Source organism: Furipterus horrens, unplaced genomic scaffold (genome assembly GCF_987537825.1).
Source record: "Furipterus horrens unplaced genomic scaffold, mFurHor1.1.pri manual_scaffold_10, whole genome shotgun sequence".
Lineage (NCBI taxonomy): Eukaryota > Metazoa > Chordata > Mammalia > Chiroptera > Furipteridae > Furipterus > Furipterus horrens.
Window position 1 is genome coordinate 72471545 of NW_028327180.1, and position 15015 is coordinate 72486559.

The 15015-nt window shown below is 49.1% G+C and overlaps 1 protein-coding gene across 1 annotated transcript; it reads left to right on the forward strand.

Annotated features, from left to right (window-relative positions):
* Positions 1 to 722: 722 nt before the first annotated feature.
* Positions 723 to 13812, forward strand: PCDH12 (protocadherin 12). Its single transcript, XM_090288100.1, has 4 exons — positions 723 to 3599; positions 7092 to 7189; positions 9136 to 9287; positions 13225 to 13812. The coding sequence occupies exons 1-4, from the start codon at positions 723 to 725 to the stop codon at positions 13692 to 13694; spliced, it is 3597 nt and encodes a 1198-aa protein (XP_090144226.1). The 3' UTR covers positions 13695 to 13812.
* The last annotated feature ends 1203 nt before the right edge of the window (positions 13813 to 15015 follow it).

Below are 15015 nucleotides of genomic sequence, written 5' to 3' on the forward strand. Positions count from 1 at the left end.
AGTGTAGGAGAAAGATCAGAATAGGAGAGGAATACTGGCCAGACACAAAGAGAGGTGGGGAAGGGAAGAGACAGGGAGCATGACTTTGCTCAGGGTGGGCCTCAGGCCCTGGGCGGCAGGCAGAGCCAAGGCCCTCTGCTCACTTGGCCACACAGGGGCATCGTTTCCCTCAGCACCCGCCTTGCTGCATGGACAGCACCTTCCCATCCGGCCTGTCCCCGGAGCCCCGGCAGCATCCAGCTCAGCAGCAGGCCACTGCGCTTCACGGGAAGGGAAGCGTGCTCCCTTTCTCTAATTGGCATTGAAACTCACAGCCCTCCCTTTTCCTGTAGGTGGGGTTTCCATAGGAAAAAGCTGCTTCTCTGTTTCCCCAGCCTTGCAACTGTTTGGAAGTCAGGTCCCCACATCCTGCTTTACTGGGTCAAGTCCCTCTTGGACCGGCTCTTGTCCATCATTGGCTGGAGTGGACCAGCGGATGCCCCTGTGTTGGGTCTCCCCAGCAATCTTCCTGCATCGGTGCTGGGACCTCTCGGATCTCTTCGGATGAAGATGGCCTTGACTGGGAATCCTGCTAGTTTCATCTAATTATGGGACAAGGCCGTGCCAGCAGGTCTCGGGGCAGGAGTACGGGGCTCATCAAGCCCCCCCAGAAACACTGGAGGACTTCCCGGCCTTTGAAGAACTTGAGCAGTCGCTGAATCTAGCCCATTCTGGCGGTAAGCATGATGCAACTTCTGCAACTTTTGCTGGGGCTTTTGGCACCAGTTGGCTACTTCTTCCTTTTAGGGGATTGTCAGGAGGTGGCCACTCTCACTGTGAAATACCAAGTGTCAGAGGAAGTGCCGTCTGGCACGGTGATAGGGAAGCTGTCCCAGGCACTGGGCTGGGAGGAGAGGCGTGGGCAAGCAGGGGCTGCCTTCCAGGTCTTGCAGCTGCCTCAAGCACTCCCCATCCAGGTGGACTCTGAGGACGGCTTGCTCAGCACGGGGCAGCGTCTGGATAGAGAGCAGCTTTGCAGGCAGCGGGATCCCTGCCTGGTTTCCTTTGACGTGCTTGCCGCAGGGGATTTGGCTCTGATTCACGTGGAGATTCAGGTGCTGGACATCAATGATCACCAGCCACAGTTTCCCAAAGGTGAGCAGGAGCTGGAAATCTCTGAGAGTGCCTCTCTGCACACCCGGATCCCCCTGGACAGAGCTCTGGACCCAGACACTGGCTCCAACACCCTGCACTCCTACTCCCTGTCTCCCAGTGAGCACTTTGCCCTGGATGTCATTGTGGGGCCCGATGACACCAAACACGCGGAACTCGTGGTGGTGAAGGAGCTGGACCGGGAAATTCACTCATTTTTTGGTCTGGTGTTAACTGCCTATGACAGTGGGAACCCCCCCAAATCAGGAACCAGCTTGGTCAAAGTCAACGTCCTGGACTCTAATGACAACAGCCCTGTGTTTGCTGAGAGCTCACTGGCACTAGAAATCCAAGAAGATGCCGTCCCTGGTACTCTCCTCATAAACTTGACTGCCACAGACCCTGACCAAGGCCCCAACGGAGAAGTGGAATTCTTTCTCAGTAAGCACGTGCCTCCAGAGGTGCTGGACACCTTCAGTGTTGATGCCAAAACGGGCCAGGTGATTCTGCTTCAACCCCTAGACTACGAGAAGAATCCAGCCTATGAGGTGGATGTCCAGGCCAGGGACCTGGGTCCCAATCCCATCCCAGCCCATTGCAAAGTCCTCATCAAGGTTCTGGATGTCAATGACAATGCCCCAAGCATCCACATCACATGGGCTTCCCAGTCATCACTGGTGTCAGAAGCTCTTCCTAAGGACAGTTTCATTGCTCTCGTTATAGCGAATGACTTAGACTCAGGAAACAATGGTCTGGTCCACTGTTGGCTGAGCCAAGAGCTGGGCCACTTCAGGCTGCAAAGGACCAATGGCAACACATACATGCTGCTAACCAATGCCACCCTGGACAGAGAGCAGTGGCCCCAATATAACCTCACTCTGTTGGCCCAAGACCAAGGAACCCAGCCCTTATCAGCCAAGAAACAGCTCAGCATTCAGATCAGTGATGTCAATGACAATGCACCTGTGTTTGAGAAGAGCAGGTACGAAGTCTCCACTAGGGAAAACAACCTACCCTCTCTTCACCTCATTACCATCAAAGCTCATGATGCAGACTTGGGCATTAATGGACAAATCTCATACAGCATCCAGGACTCCCTAGTTTCTCACTGGGTAGCCATTGATTCAGAGACAGGAGAGGTCACTGCTCAGAGGTCACTGGACTATGAGCAGATGGCTGGCTTTGAGTTCCACGTAATTGCGGAGGACAGGGGACAGCCCCAGCTCTCATCCAGTGTCTCTGTGTGGGTCAACCTCCTGGATGCCAACGATAATGCCCCAGAAGTGATTCATCCCCTACTGAGTGATGGAAAAGCCAGCCTCTCGGTGCTTGTAAATGCCTCCACAGGCCACCTTCTGGTGCCCATTGAAACTCCCAATGGCTTGGGTCCAGCAAATACTGACAAAGCACCAGTGGCCACCCACAGCTCCCAGCCATTCCTTTTGGCAACCATTGTAGCGAGAGATGCAGATTCAGGGGCAAATGGAGAGGTCTTCTATAGTATTCGGAGTGGGAATGAAGCCCGCCTCTTTGTCCTTAGCCCCGACCTGGGGCAGCTGTTCATCAATATCACCAACGCCAGCAGCCTCATTGGGAGTAAGTGGGAGCTGGAGATAGTGGTAAAAGACCGTGGCAGCCCCTCCTTGCAGACCCAAGCTCTGTTGAGGGTCTTGTTCACCAGCGTGGACCACTTCAGGGACTCAGCCCCTGATTCTGGGGCCTTGAGCACATCAGTGCTGACGGTAATTTGCCTGGTTGTCCTACTGGCCATCTTTGGGTTGATCTTGGCTCTGATCATGTCCATCTGCCGGACGGAGAAGAAGGACAACAGGGCCTATAACTGTCGGGAGGCTGAATCCACCTACCGCCACCAGCCAAAGAGGCCCCAGAAACACATTCAAAAGGCAGATATTCACCTAGTCCCTGTGATCAGGGGCCAGGTGGATGAGCCTGGTGAAGTCGGGCAGCCCCCCAAGGATGTTAGCAAAGAAGCAATGATGGAAGCAGGCTGGGACCCCTGCCTGCAGGCCCCCTTTCATCTCACACCAACCCTCTACAGGACCCTGCGTAACCAAGGCAACCAGGGAACGCTGGCCGAGAACCAAGAGGTGCTGCAGGAAACAGTTAACCTCCTTTTCAATCATCCCAGGCAGAGGAATGCTTCCCGGGAGAACCTGAACCTTCCTGAGCCCCAGCCTGCACTGGGCCAGCCGCGTTCAAGGCCCCTGAAGGTGGCAGGCAGCCCCATAGGGAGGCTGCCCGGAGACCAGGGCATTGAGGAGGCCCCATTGAGCTCACCAGCCTCCTCTGCAACCCTGAGGCGGCAACGAAATCTCCATGGCAAAGTGGCTCCCACAGAAGAGTCAGGCCCCCGTCAGATCCTGCGGAGCCTTGTCCGGCTGTCAGTGGCTGCCTTTGCAGAGCGGAACCCCGTAGAGGAGCTCACTGTGGATTCTCCTCCTGTTCAGGTACCTCCGTGTGGGAAGCTCTTGCTCTGGTCACCCCTGGACCGCTACCAACAGCATCAGACACAACCGTTACTCTCACAATCCTCATATTCATTCCTTAGGCTCACCAGGCACTTTTTGATGCATTGCATGCAAGTTGTTCAGGGCATAGCTCTGGGGTCAACAGAACTTAGCTGTGTGATCCTGAACAAATTACTTACTGTCTCTGAGTTTTCCTATCTGTAAAATAGGAATGACTCCAAGAGCATCTGCCTCACAGAGTTGTCTTGAGGATTGGATCGGTTAATTCTTATAAAGCGCTTGCTCAGGGAGCCTGGCACAAGTAGACACACAGCAAAGGTAGGGACTAAGAATATAAGCTTTGGAGCAAGGCTGTCTGGGTTCAAATTCTGGCTCCGCCTCTTTCTAGCTGTGAATCACAGGGAAGTTACTCAGCTTCTCTGTTGAACATGTCCATGTTAACAGCACCCATCTCCTAAGTTTGCTTGAAGATAAAATGAGGGCACGTAAAGCCTAGAAAGCACTCAGCAGATGATTACAGTGACTTCTGCTAAGCTCCTTCCATCTCCACCTGGGCAACCTCCCTGTGAAACAGGCTGGCATGGGCATCATTGTCCCCGGGCTCAGAGGCTGCACATCACTTGCTTGAGACCCCAGAACTTACTGGCCAGATCTGTGGGATGGGGCAGTGAAAACAACCTTGGAACTTGGGAGTTAGGCAGATCTGGCTCCAATTCAGCGTAGTTACTTAGAAGCTGGGCAAACCTAAGCCTCATTTTCCTCATCTATAAAATGGGAATTATGATGCCAAATTTACCCTGTGTCTACCTCCCAGGGGGTTGAGGATTAAATGGGATGATAAATGGCAAAGTGTCTAGAAACCTAAGATTTATTAGATGTAAATGGGAAACATTTTCAGAGATGGTGCCTGATATCACACTCATATCTGCTCCTCTGCAACCTAGGTAATTTTCCCAGTGCCAGGCTGCCAGTCCAAATCACACTTCTGTTTAGCCAGGCCATCAGCTAAGGCTTCCTGTGGAGCAAGGACACAGCTTCCTTCCTCCACCCCCTCCCCAGGAAGCCACCTGGAGAGGGCCCAGCTGCTTTCTCAATAGTCTTGCCCTGAGCTCTATGCAGCCCCAGAGGTTGCCCAGAGCCATTCATTCATTCATTCATTCATTCATTCATACATTCAATCAAATTACTTACAGAATGAGCCCTTTGTGCCAAAAACTGATCGATAGTAAATAGAGACAGCAGAGAGCAGGCATTGTGGTTGGCCCCAGTGGGGTGATGGAAAAAAAGGTACCCATTTGGGATCAACTTCAGGGTAAGAGGGAGTTAATCTAATGTTGTTTTTTAGCAGCACAGTGCCACAGTGGAGTCAGATCCAAGTTCAAATTCCAGCCTTACCAGTAATTGCTGTGTAGCCCCTGCGAGCCTCAGGTTTCACGCCTGCAAAATGGGTGCAATGGTGTCTCTTCCCTCGGGTTATTGTAAGAATTAAATGACATGATATGCAACTTGACAGTTACTAAGTGCTTATCATAGGATCTATTAATCAGTGATTTATATAGTTTTACTCATTTAATCCTATAACCACAACCACTACATGACTTCGATCTTACTATTATTCCCTTTTTACTGCTGGGGAAACTGAGGCTCAGAATGCTTAAGTAATTCCTCAAGGCCTCCTAAGTGGCAACCTGGGCAGGTTTAGGATTTGAACTGAGTCCAGCTGACTCCAGAGTCTGGGCTCTAGCTGTGAAGTGACTTAGAATGACAGTGCTCAGCTCAGAGGATGGCACTCAGTGAATGTCCCTGAAATACAGGCTGTCACTTGGGAAAAGGGTGGCAGGTGGGGATCTGCCCCAAGGCAGGCAATGGGACCGTGACCCTCCCAAGTCACACTGAAACCCCAGTCCTGGACACCTTCCTTTCCAACTCCCCTCTGAGACTGGCATATTCTGTCTTGCCCAGAGAGGTGGAAGGGGCCTTCTAGGGAGGAGTGGGGGCGGGCTCAGGAGGCAGAGGCACTGTTTCTAGAAGGAAGAAACCAAACTTCTTACATTTGTGGAGCATTTTTTTAGATTTTATATATTTATTTTTAGAGAGAGGGGAAAGGAGGGAGAAAGGAAGGGAGAAAGAGAGGGAGAGAAACATTGACGTGAGAGAGAAACATGGATCGGTTGTCTTTTGTATGTACCCTGATCAGTACTGAACCCACCACCCAGGCATGTGCCCTGAATAGGAATTGAATCAGAGACCTTTTGCTTTGCAGAACAATGCCCAACCCATTGAGCCACACTGGTCAGGGCTGTGGAGCATTTCAAACTTTCAAACCATATAATTAGTACTGACAACCCATGAAGAAGCCTGGACAGGTATTTCTAGCTCCACCTTAGAGGTGAGAAAAGGTTTGAGTAGGTCTAAAAATCTGTTTGACGTTACACAAACTAGAAATGACCTTGAACTAGAACTCAGCTTTCCAAGGCTTGTTCTATTGCCTTCTCCCTCATGAGGCCCTGCAGGGTCTGGCCCTGACATCTTGCCCAACTTCTGCCCCACTCTCCAGTCATCTCCTCTGGCCTTTTTGTGTTCAGTGCCTTCTGTTTGGAATGCCCTTCACCCCAGGCCCAGACCCTCACCTTCTCTCTACTTGCCAAACTTCTGTGGAGCCTTGGGATCTCAGCAGAGGGGCCTAGCATGTAATATGAACGCAATAAACACTTGTAGAAATAAGTGGATAAACTTCTCCCATTTCACCCCACAACTTCCTCTTTGCTCTAAGTTGGGTGAGTAGCCCTCCTCTGCTCCCACAGGCCCCCAAGCTTTCTCAACCCAGTGCAACCCCCTCTAGTAACTGCTGTGCCCTGTCTTGCCTGACAGACTGTGAGCTCCCTCAGGGCTGACATTGGGCCCTGTTCTCATTCTTATTCCCATAGTGAGCACAGGGCCTTCGCACAAACAAGCACTTACTAAATACCTGCTGAATGAATGAAAGCATGAATCAATGAATGATTAAATGATACCATTTTTGCCTTTTGTACAGCACAGTCTTACGTCTGGCCCACGAAAATTGGCTGAGTGCTTAAATATGGCTGAAGGGGGGAAATACCTCTTTAACATAATCTTGATCGAAGTAATAATTAATTTATGGTCAGGAAATGCCTTTTTCACCCCCATCCCCACAGATTCCAACAGGAGCAGGTCACTTGTGGGGATGCGAGGCCATGAGCCCAGAGGGTCCTCATTCTCTCCCTCAGACACCTGGGTCCTGGGATGACAAAGGCAAAGCAGGGAACCTGCCTGCACAGGTCCCAGCCTTTGTCACCATTCCCCACTCACCATCCCCCATCTGATCACACAAACATCTGAAGCTGGAGGAAAGACTATAAAAAGAAAGCGCCGGCATTGAGGCAAACATCCGGCAAGGAAGTATGCTGGGTCGGAATTGTGTGGAGTCAACAGATTTTTCCTGTCTTGTAGCAAATCTCCCAGCTGCTGTCCTTGCTGCATCAGGGCCGATTCCAGCCCAAACCAAACCACCGGGGAAATAAGTACTCAGCCAAGCCCTGCAGCAGCAGGTAAGCGCACGTAGCCCCCACAGGCTTCTCCAGCTTCCCCTCTGGCCTCCCCTCACCCCTGCGGTCTCTGGAACAGTAGGGAAGGGTGAGCACATCCCAGAAGATGCTCCCCTGGGAGAGTGCAGTGGACAGCATCCACGTCCCCCTTCCCAGGCCACTGGGTCCTGGAGCAACTGTATTTATAGTATTTATAGGACAGAGTCACTAAGGAAATTATTTCATCCCTGAGTCTCTGATTATCTGTCCCCTTATGGCAGAGGTGCTGGGCTACAGACTTTAAATCTGTAACTTTCAGCTTTCTTCTCTTGACCCTTAAACATAATATGAAGGCCCCTGGCTAAGGACCTGGGTGTGTGGATGTGTTCCTTTGGGCTGTCCCAGAATTAAAGAGACCTCAAGAGGACGTCTAACCTAACTCCTTGTTACAGGTGGAGAAACTGAGGCTCCCACTAGTTTGATCCACCCAGTTATGTAAACTCAAGCAAGTCAGATAAACCCCCTAATCCTTGGTTTCTCATCTTTAAAATGAAGGTCACCACACTTCCTTGTAGTGATGGGGTAAGGATTTAATGATCATATGTATTCTAAGCCCGTAACCAGTGACTGGCCCATGGTAGGTACGCCAGCAATGCTAAATCATTTCTTCTTCAAATGACTTTGTTCAAGGTCGTATAGCCAGTGAGTGGCAAAGCTGGGACCAGCTCTGAGGACACCTGACTCCTGGTTCAGTGCTGTTGCCATGATAACCTGTAGCTTCTTCTTCATCTTTTTTTTTTTTTTTTTCAAAGATAGTGAGAGGTAGTATAGAGGAGCGGTGAGTACTCCGGAGTCACAGCAGCCTACATTTGAATTCTCACTGGGGACCTTGGGCAAGCTGCATAATCTTCACAAGTCTTGGTTTTCTCATATGTGAAATGAGAATGATAACAAGAGAACTCCTTACAGAAGTGAAAGGCTTAACAAAAGGTGCATATACCCTGCAAAGCATAGGGCCTGACTCAGAGTAATTGCTCAGTAACATGAGGTGTTGTCATTGTTAGTTGCAAACTTGCCTTCTCCCTGCTGATCCCTTCATAGCAGCAGAATTGGCCACAGAAAAAAAGCAGAAAAGACCTCCAGGCCTTAAAACCCCTCAGGGAGCCTTTCTACCTGCTGGAATGATGAGGAGGCAAGGCTTGTCCCCCCAATGCCAGGAGGTTTCAGAAACTGGTCTCCCCCAGGTGCTAAGAAGGGTCTATGGGAGAGAGAAGCCCAGGAGGAGACAGTAGAAGTGGGAAGAGGGGTTAGTACATTCTGAATGTACTAACTGGATGTCTCATCTCAGCTGCACCCTCTATAGATCTGCTCTTCTGGTTTGGGATTTGGCCTCAAATAGGGAGGAGGGAACATTCAGTCACTCAATCCACAAAATATTAAATATCTACTATGCGTTGGGTCCTGTTCTGAGCACTGGTGAGAAAGCAGGGAATGAGACAGACCAAAATCCCCGCCCTCACTGGAGCTCATACTTAGACAGAGGGATGAATGCGTAGATGGATGGGTGGGTGGGTGGATGAATGAGTGGATGGATGGATGGATGACTGCATTGGCTCAGTGAAGTTACTGAACTCCTACTCTGTGCCAGGCAATGTGAAGAAATAGTAGGGAAAATAGTGAGTAATCACACAATGCATTCATAGTCACTTCTGTTTGCTGAGTGCTTACAATGTGCCAGGCACTGTGTGAAGCTTTTTACATACAATGCCTCATTTCACCCTCACCATGCCCCACAAGGTGAGTTTTATAGGCTCAAAGTCAGTCTGACTCTGAAGGCTGAACTGTGTGTATCCAGGTGACTGTGTAGATCAGTGAATGCTGGCAATGGACAGAAGAATGTTCATGATCTGGAATGAATGAAACTATGTGTGAAATTTCTTACTCATGGGCTCAGTGGGTTTCCTTTGCAGGAGTGCAATCCCAGACACAGATAGCCCAGGGGCCAGGGCAGGTGGCCAGGCAGAACTGGACCAGGAAGGAGGACCCTTGGACCTTGAAGAGGACCTCTCTGTGAAGCAGCTGCTAGAAGAAGAGCTGTCCAGCCTACTGGACCCCCACAAAGGTAGGGACTCCCCAGGGTCACCACAACCCTCCTTCTGACCCAACACTCACATGCCCAGGCATCAGAGTTGTGCTCCAATCCACTACAGGGAAACACAGCCATTCTGTTTCTGGGGAGGAGCATCAGCAATGTTTTACGTCTCCTGGAGCTTCAAAAGGTCTTCGTTAAAGACCAGATTCTGCTTTGATTATTCATTTTACAAATCATAATAAGAAGAGTGAACAATTGCTGAGCATTTGGTGGGTTCCAGGTGCAGGAAACATCTTATACACATTATCTCATTGAAGCTTCCCAACAGTCCTTAGAGGTAGATACTGTGAGCTCCGATTTAGAGAGAAGCAAACTGAGGCTCAGAGAGGTGACTTAGCCTGCCCAGAGTCACCCAGCTCATTATTGATTGAAGGGGAGTCAACCTGGGCCTGTCTGTCATCAAGAGACCTCCCCTTACCTCCTAAACTACCCCTTTGAATTTCTTTGGTGTGTTCAAATATCCTTTTATCTTGAGAATTGAATCAACTCTTTAATGTGCTAACATTTCTAACTGAAAAAAAAAAAAATTTTTTTTTTCTAGAGAAACAATTAGTTTTGAAAATAGATACAAAATGTGCACTTTAATTCAAGAATCTGCTAGCTCACCCCCTGCTGTGGATACCAGTCGGCCTCCTTTAGGTAACGCCCATAGGTCCAGCCATTCCTAAACTGTGGTTTTGTTTCTGTACTTAATCTGTCCTGTGTGCTCCATCTGGCTGCAAACAGGCCGAAGGCATTGCAGGCACTTCCTTTTCTTTGGTTAAAAAAAAATTTGGCTAATATTTCTTGAGTGCTTTTTATGTGCTACTCCCTGTTCTAAGGGCCTCATGAGAAATTCCTATGAGATGGGGACTATTCATTATCCCCATTTCATAAAGGAAAGATCTGACAGGCAGAGGTGTTAAATAATTTTCCTGAGGTTGTGCAGCCAGTGGTTATTAACACTGGCAATGTGGCTCTAAACTAAAGTTCAGTAAAATTAAATCTAATTAAAATTAAGTACATGTAAAATGAAAAATTCAGTTCCTCAGTCATACCAGCTACATTTCAAGAGCTCAATAGCCACATGCAGTCAGTGGATATAGCCTTGGACTGCACGTATTATAGGACGATACTGTCTAGAATGTAGAACTGTAAGGTCCAACAGAGCAGCCACTAGCCACGTGTGAAAATAGCTAGTCTGAATGGAGATGCGGTGTCAATATAAAATACACTCCAGATTTTGAACACTTAGTATAAAAAATATATTATCTCAATAATTTTAAAATGCTGAGATAAAATAATGATATTAAGTACAGAAATATTTTACAAATTAATTTCACTTCTTCTATTTTTTAAAAATGTGGATATCAGAAAATTTTAAATGATATTGTTTCTCTCAGGCAGCTCTGGACTGGAACCTTTGGGTTCAGTTCCCATGTGGTCTTGCTTCCCCACAGCACAGAGGGCAAGAAGCATGGGGGGCCAGAGAGATGGCTGAAGAGGGCAACAGGAATAAAAAAGCCTGAGCCACTCATAGGGCTGGACCTGGATGAGGCAACTGGCGAGGGTACCTCACATCAGGGCCTTGGCCGCATCAGATGAAAGTCCCATCTGAGGATGTGATGGTGATAATATTTTACTGGTTGCGTGAGCTCACAGAATGCTCACAGCAACCCACTGAGATGAGTACTTGCTATCTTACCACCTTACGAGAGAAAAAGGAGGCTCAGAGAGGTTAAGCAATTTTCTCAAGGTCACACTGTTCATAAGCAGCAAAGCAGGGAAATCAAACCCAGGTCGGCCCAGCGCCCACCCACCACAGAGTGAATTCACCATCGCTTTTCAGCCGTTCTCATACACCCCAGTGATTTTCTCATTCCAAGCTTCATTCCTTCTGAAGCTCTCTGACCCTTGTACAAGGAAAGGCCTAATTCTGTAACAGCAAAAGAGTTCCAACCTTATTACCCCAGAGTCTCAGGGAACTAAGGTTTACATTTCCCAAATGTTCAGGGTTAATATTTATGTTCATTCAATCATTCACTGAATGTTCACCAAGTCCCAGGTGTGGGCTGGGCCAGTTGGGAAGTGGCCTGACCCTGCCTCAGAGGCTGCACAGTCCCACGCTCATGAGGCAAGACTGGGACTCATTTATATCAGTATAAACAACAATTAGCTCGATTTTGAAATAACTCCTCCAAATTACACAAGCAATATGTAGTTAATGTAGAAAAATGTAGATAGAAAGAAAATAAATTACTTTTACTCTGGGTAATTTCGGTTAACACTTTGACATGTCTCCTTCCAGGCTTTTATTCTATATACAGATTTAATTTTTAATTTTTATTATTTTTAATTTTTTCCTTTTTATTGAATTTATTGGGGTGACATTAATAAAATTATATAAGTTTCAGGTATACAATTCTATAATACATCATCTGTATACTGTACTGTGTGTTCATCACCCCAAGTCAAGTCTCCTTCCATCACCATTTATCCCCCTTTACCCTCTTCTTCCTCCCCCCACCTCCCTTTCCCTCTAGTAATCACCATTCTGCTGTCTGTGTCTACATTTTTTCTTAATCCCTTTACCTTTTTCACTCAACCCCACAAACCCACTCCCCTCTGACAGCTGTCAATCTGTTCTCTGAGTCTGTTTCTATTTTGTTTGTTAGTTTATTTTGTTCATTAGATTCCATGTATGAATGAAATCTGTTGGGCTGCTTCTAAACCTCGGCTATTACAAATAACACTGCAATGAGCATGGGGGTGCGTATAGTCTTTTGAATTAGTGTTTCAGGCTCCTTTGGATATATTTACAGAAGTGGAATCGCTGGGTCATAGGCAGCTCCATTTTTAATTTTTTGAGGAAGCTCCATCCTGTTTTGCACAGTGGCTGCACCAATCTGCATTCCCACCAAGAGTGCACAGGTTTCAAAGCAGCTCACCTTAAGTAAACATTAAATACATGTCCAAGTAGATGTTGTGCCCTTTTTTTTTTTGAAGGTAGTTTCTTTACTACAGGAAATTCTTTCCTCTGCTTGGGCCTCTGCCATCAGGCCTGGGACTAATTTTTGCGACGGGAAAATAAGTGAGATGGTGGCATTGGGGATCTAGGAAAAGTTTTTTACTGCCCCTGTCCCTTTCCTGGGACAGCCCTTAGAGAGCCAACCCCTTCCCAGCCTCTTTCTAGGGCAGGGTTTCCTGTAGCTTGAGAGCATGGTGCCTGGTAGTGAAAGTGCAAACCTTAGCAGGCCCAGGAATTCCAGGGGCCACAGGAGTATGGGGAGAAAGGGTAGGCAGCTCTTCAGAGTGGATAGGGTGGTGCAGTCAAAGGGGACTCCAAAGTCATCAGAACTGGGGTCCAATCTGGATTTGGTTGTCTAGTTACATACATGACTTAACTTCTTAGAACATCTTAGATTCCCCATCCATAAAATGGAATAATACTCTGGACTCCAAATGTATGGACCTTAAGTGAGATAATTATGTAAATTGCTTGGCACAGAAGTACTTAGTAAGCAGCCACTATCATGCGTAGACTGAAGGCAGCACCAAGCCAGACACTGCAGCCTTGGCTAAGAAAAGGGATTTTTCCCCCCATCTGGTGGTGCGGCCTGGCTGTAAGGAACGGGTGAAACACTCCACTGACCCAGACATTGTTTAGAAACAGGCCAATTTCTAATTCTAGGCCTTCCTCCTGCCTCTTCCTCCCTCAACTCAGGGGCAGCTTCAGTCAGCCGCCTTCCTGCCCAGTGAGCTTCCCTGTCAGGGCCTCTTCCTTCCTGTCCTCCTCTGGCTACCCTGTCTGTCCCCTGCCATTTCCCTTCCCTCCTTTGTTCAGTACCCTTGCCCTACCCACACCCCACTCCCATCCGCCCTGCTCTTTTGTGGGCCCGGCCCTCACTGTCCCCTCTACCCCCTGCAGGCCTGGCCCTGGACCGGCTGAGTGCCCCAGACCCCGCCTGGATGGCCAGGCTCTCTCTGCCCCTTGCCACCAACTACCGTGACAACGTGTTCTCCCCGGACACTGCAGCCTTGGAGGAGCCGAGGACCTTCCAAACGTTCGGCAAGGGGTCGGGGCCGGAGCTGAGCCCAACTGGCACGCGGCTGGCCAGCACCTTCCTTTCCGAGATGAGCTCGCTGTTGGACATGCTGCTGGAGCAGCGCGCCGGCGTGCCGGTGGAGGCCGCCTCCGAGGTGCTGCGGCGCCTCTCTGTCTGCGGGAGGACCCTCAGTCTAGACCTGGCCACCAGTGGGGCCGCGGGCATGGACGTCCCAGGGAGCCCAGGTGGCAGGAAGGGGGCTGAGGGCAGGACCGACAGAAGCAGTGGCAGCAGGGGCCTGTGGACCCAGGAACGAGGGGCCCCGGGAGATGTCAGAGAGCCCAGGCCCTGAGGGTCCTTGGACATGTCTGGTTTCTAAAACTGTTGAACTCACTGACCAGAAGTGGCTCGAAAACTTCAGGTTGACTGATGCAGCCCCACAGAGGGGGCGGCGGCCCAAGCACTAACAGCTGGCTTACCAAAGCAGCCCCTTGTTAGGAGCTAACTCTGCCTCTGAATTTTTTGGAGGATGGAGATAGTGGCTGAGATAGTGTTTGCTGGCAAAACACATGTAGAGCACAGAGGGCCAGTCCTCTAGCAGAACAGATGCCAAGGAGTGTCACAAGCAGGAAAAGGATGGCCTTGTTGTGGCCTAGAAGGTGGGGGCTGGATCCTGGGGTGCCAGGCAAAGCTCTCTGACCTACTAATAAAGGAAAAGCAGTGGCTTGTTCTCCTGTTTACACCTCTCAGGAGGGATGAGTAACAGAGTGATGGTTCTTTGTCACCCACTCCCTGCAAGAGGATCAGGCTGGGCCTGGACAGGAATGGGACATGTTGGGGTTAGGTACGCAACAATGGACATGTGTACTCTTGACCCCACTCCTGTACTGCCACATTATCAAATAACACGCTTCTCAGCTGGAAAATTAGGGCTAAGAAAACTGTGACTATTTATAGAGCATTTACATGAGCCAGGCACAGGCTTACAATAGCATTTAATTAATAATTTCTCGACAACCCTGAGAGGGAGGTGTTATTATCCACACTTCACAGACAAGGATATGAGTTTTGGAGAGGCTTAGTGTCTTGTCCAAGATCAAGCAGAGAGTAGACACAGAGTCAGGATTTGGAGCCAGGTTTCCCCAACACCTAAACTCACGCCCTTGACCTTGACACTAGACTGCCAGCCAAGGAAAGGAACGGAAAAGCCCCCCTGAGGTGAGCTTTTGGCAGTAGTGAACTTGTCTGATCTCCCCTGAAGAAACACTGCTGAAGAGAGTATTTCCAAAGGCCTGCATGTCTTAACACTTCCAAGCCCTGGGTAAAAGGGACTTGGATCTGACCTGATGCAGGCCTGGGCCTCTGCAGAATCCTGTCCTTTCCCAGTGGGCAGCCCTTCAGGTACAGAAGTCATCTTTCCAGAAACCACCGTTCATAGGTAAATCTTCCTCTGTCACAGTAGGTTAGGGTCTGTGAATTCAGGCGTGAGTGGAGTGTGTGAACCAGGACCATGAAATCGACACTGACAGCAGCAAACCTTCCAGAGGAGGAAGGAGTGAAGAAACAGCAAATATTTTCCCAAGGCTCAGCCTTAGAATTTTCCCAGAAATTTCCAACTGTCATTCAGCTGACTTCTCAATAGTGTGGGGCTCTCCTGGATGCTGAAGGCAAAG

What these genes read in the sequence shown, in the direction of transcription:
- PCDH12 (XM_090288100.1), top strand. Translation starts at nt 723, where the DNA reads ATGATGCAACTTCTGCAACTTTTGCTGGGGCTTTTGGCACCAGTTGGC. An exon ending in TGGATTCTCCTCCTGTTCAG is followed by an intron (nt 3,600 to 7,091) that starts GTACCTCCGTGT and finishes CCTGTCTTGTAG; the next exon opens with CAAATCTCCCAGCTGCTGTC. An exon ending in GCCAAGCCCTGCAGCAGCAG is followed by an intron (nt 7,190 to 9,135) that starts GTAAGCGCACGT and finishes TTTCCTTTGCAG; the next exon opens with GAGTGCAATCCCAGACACAG.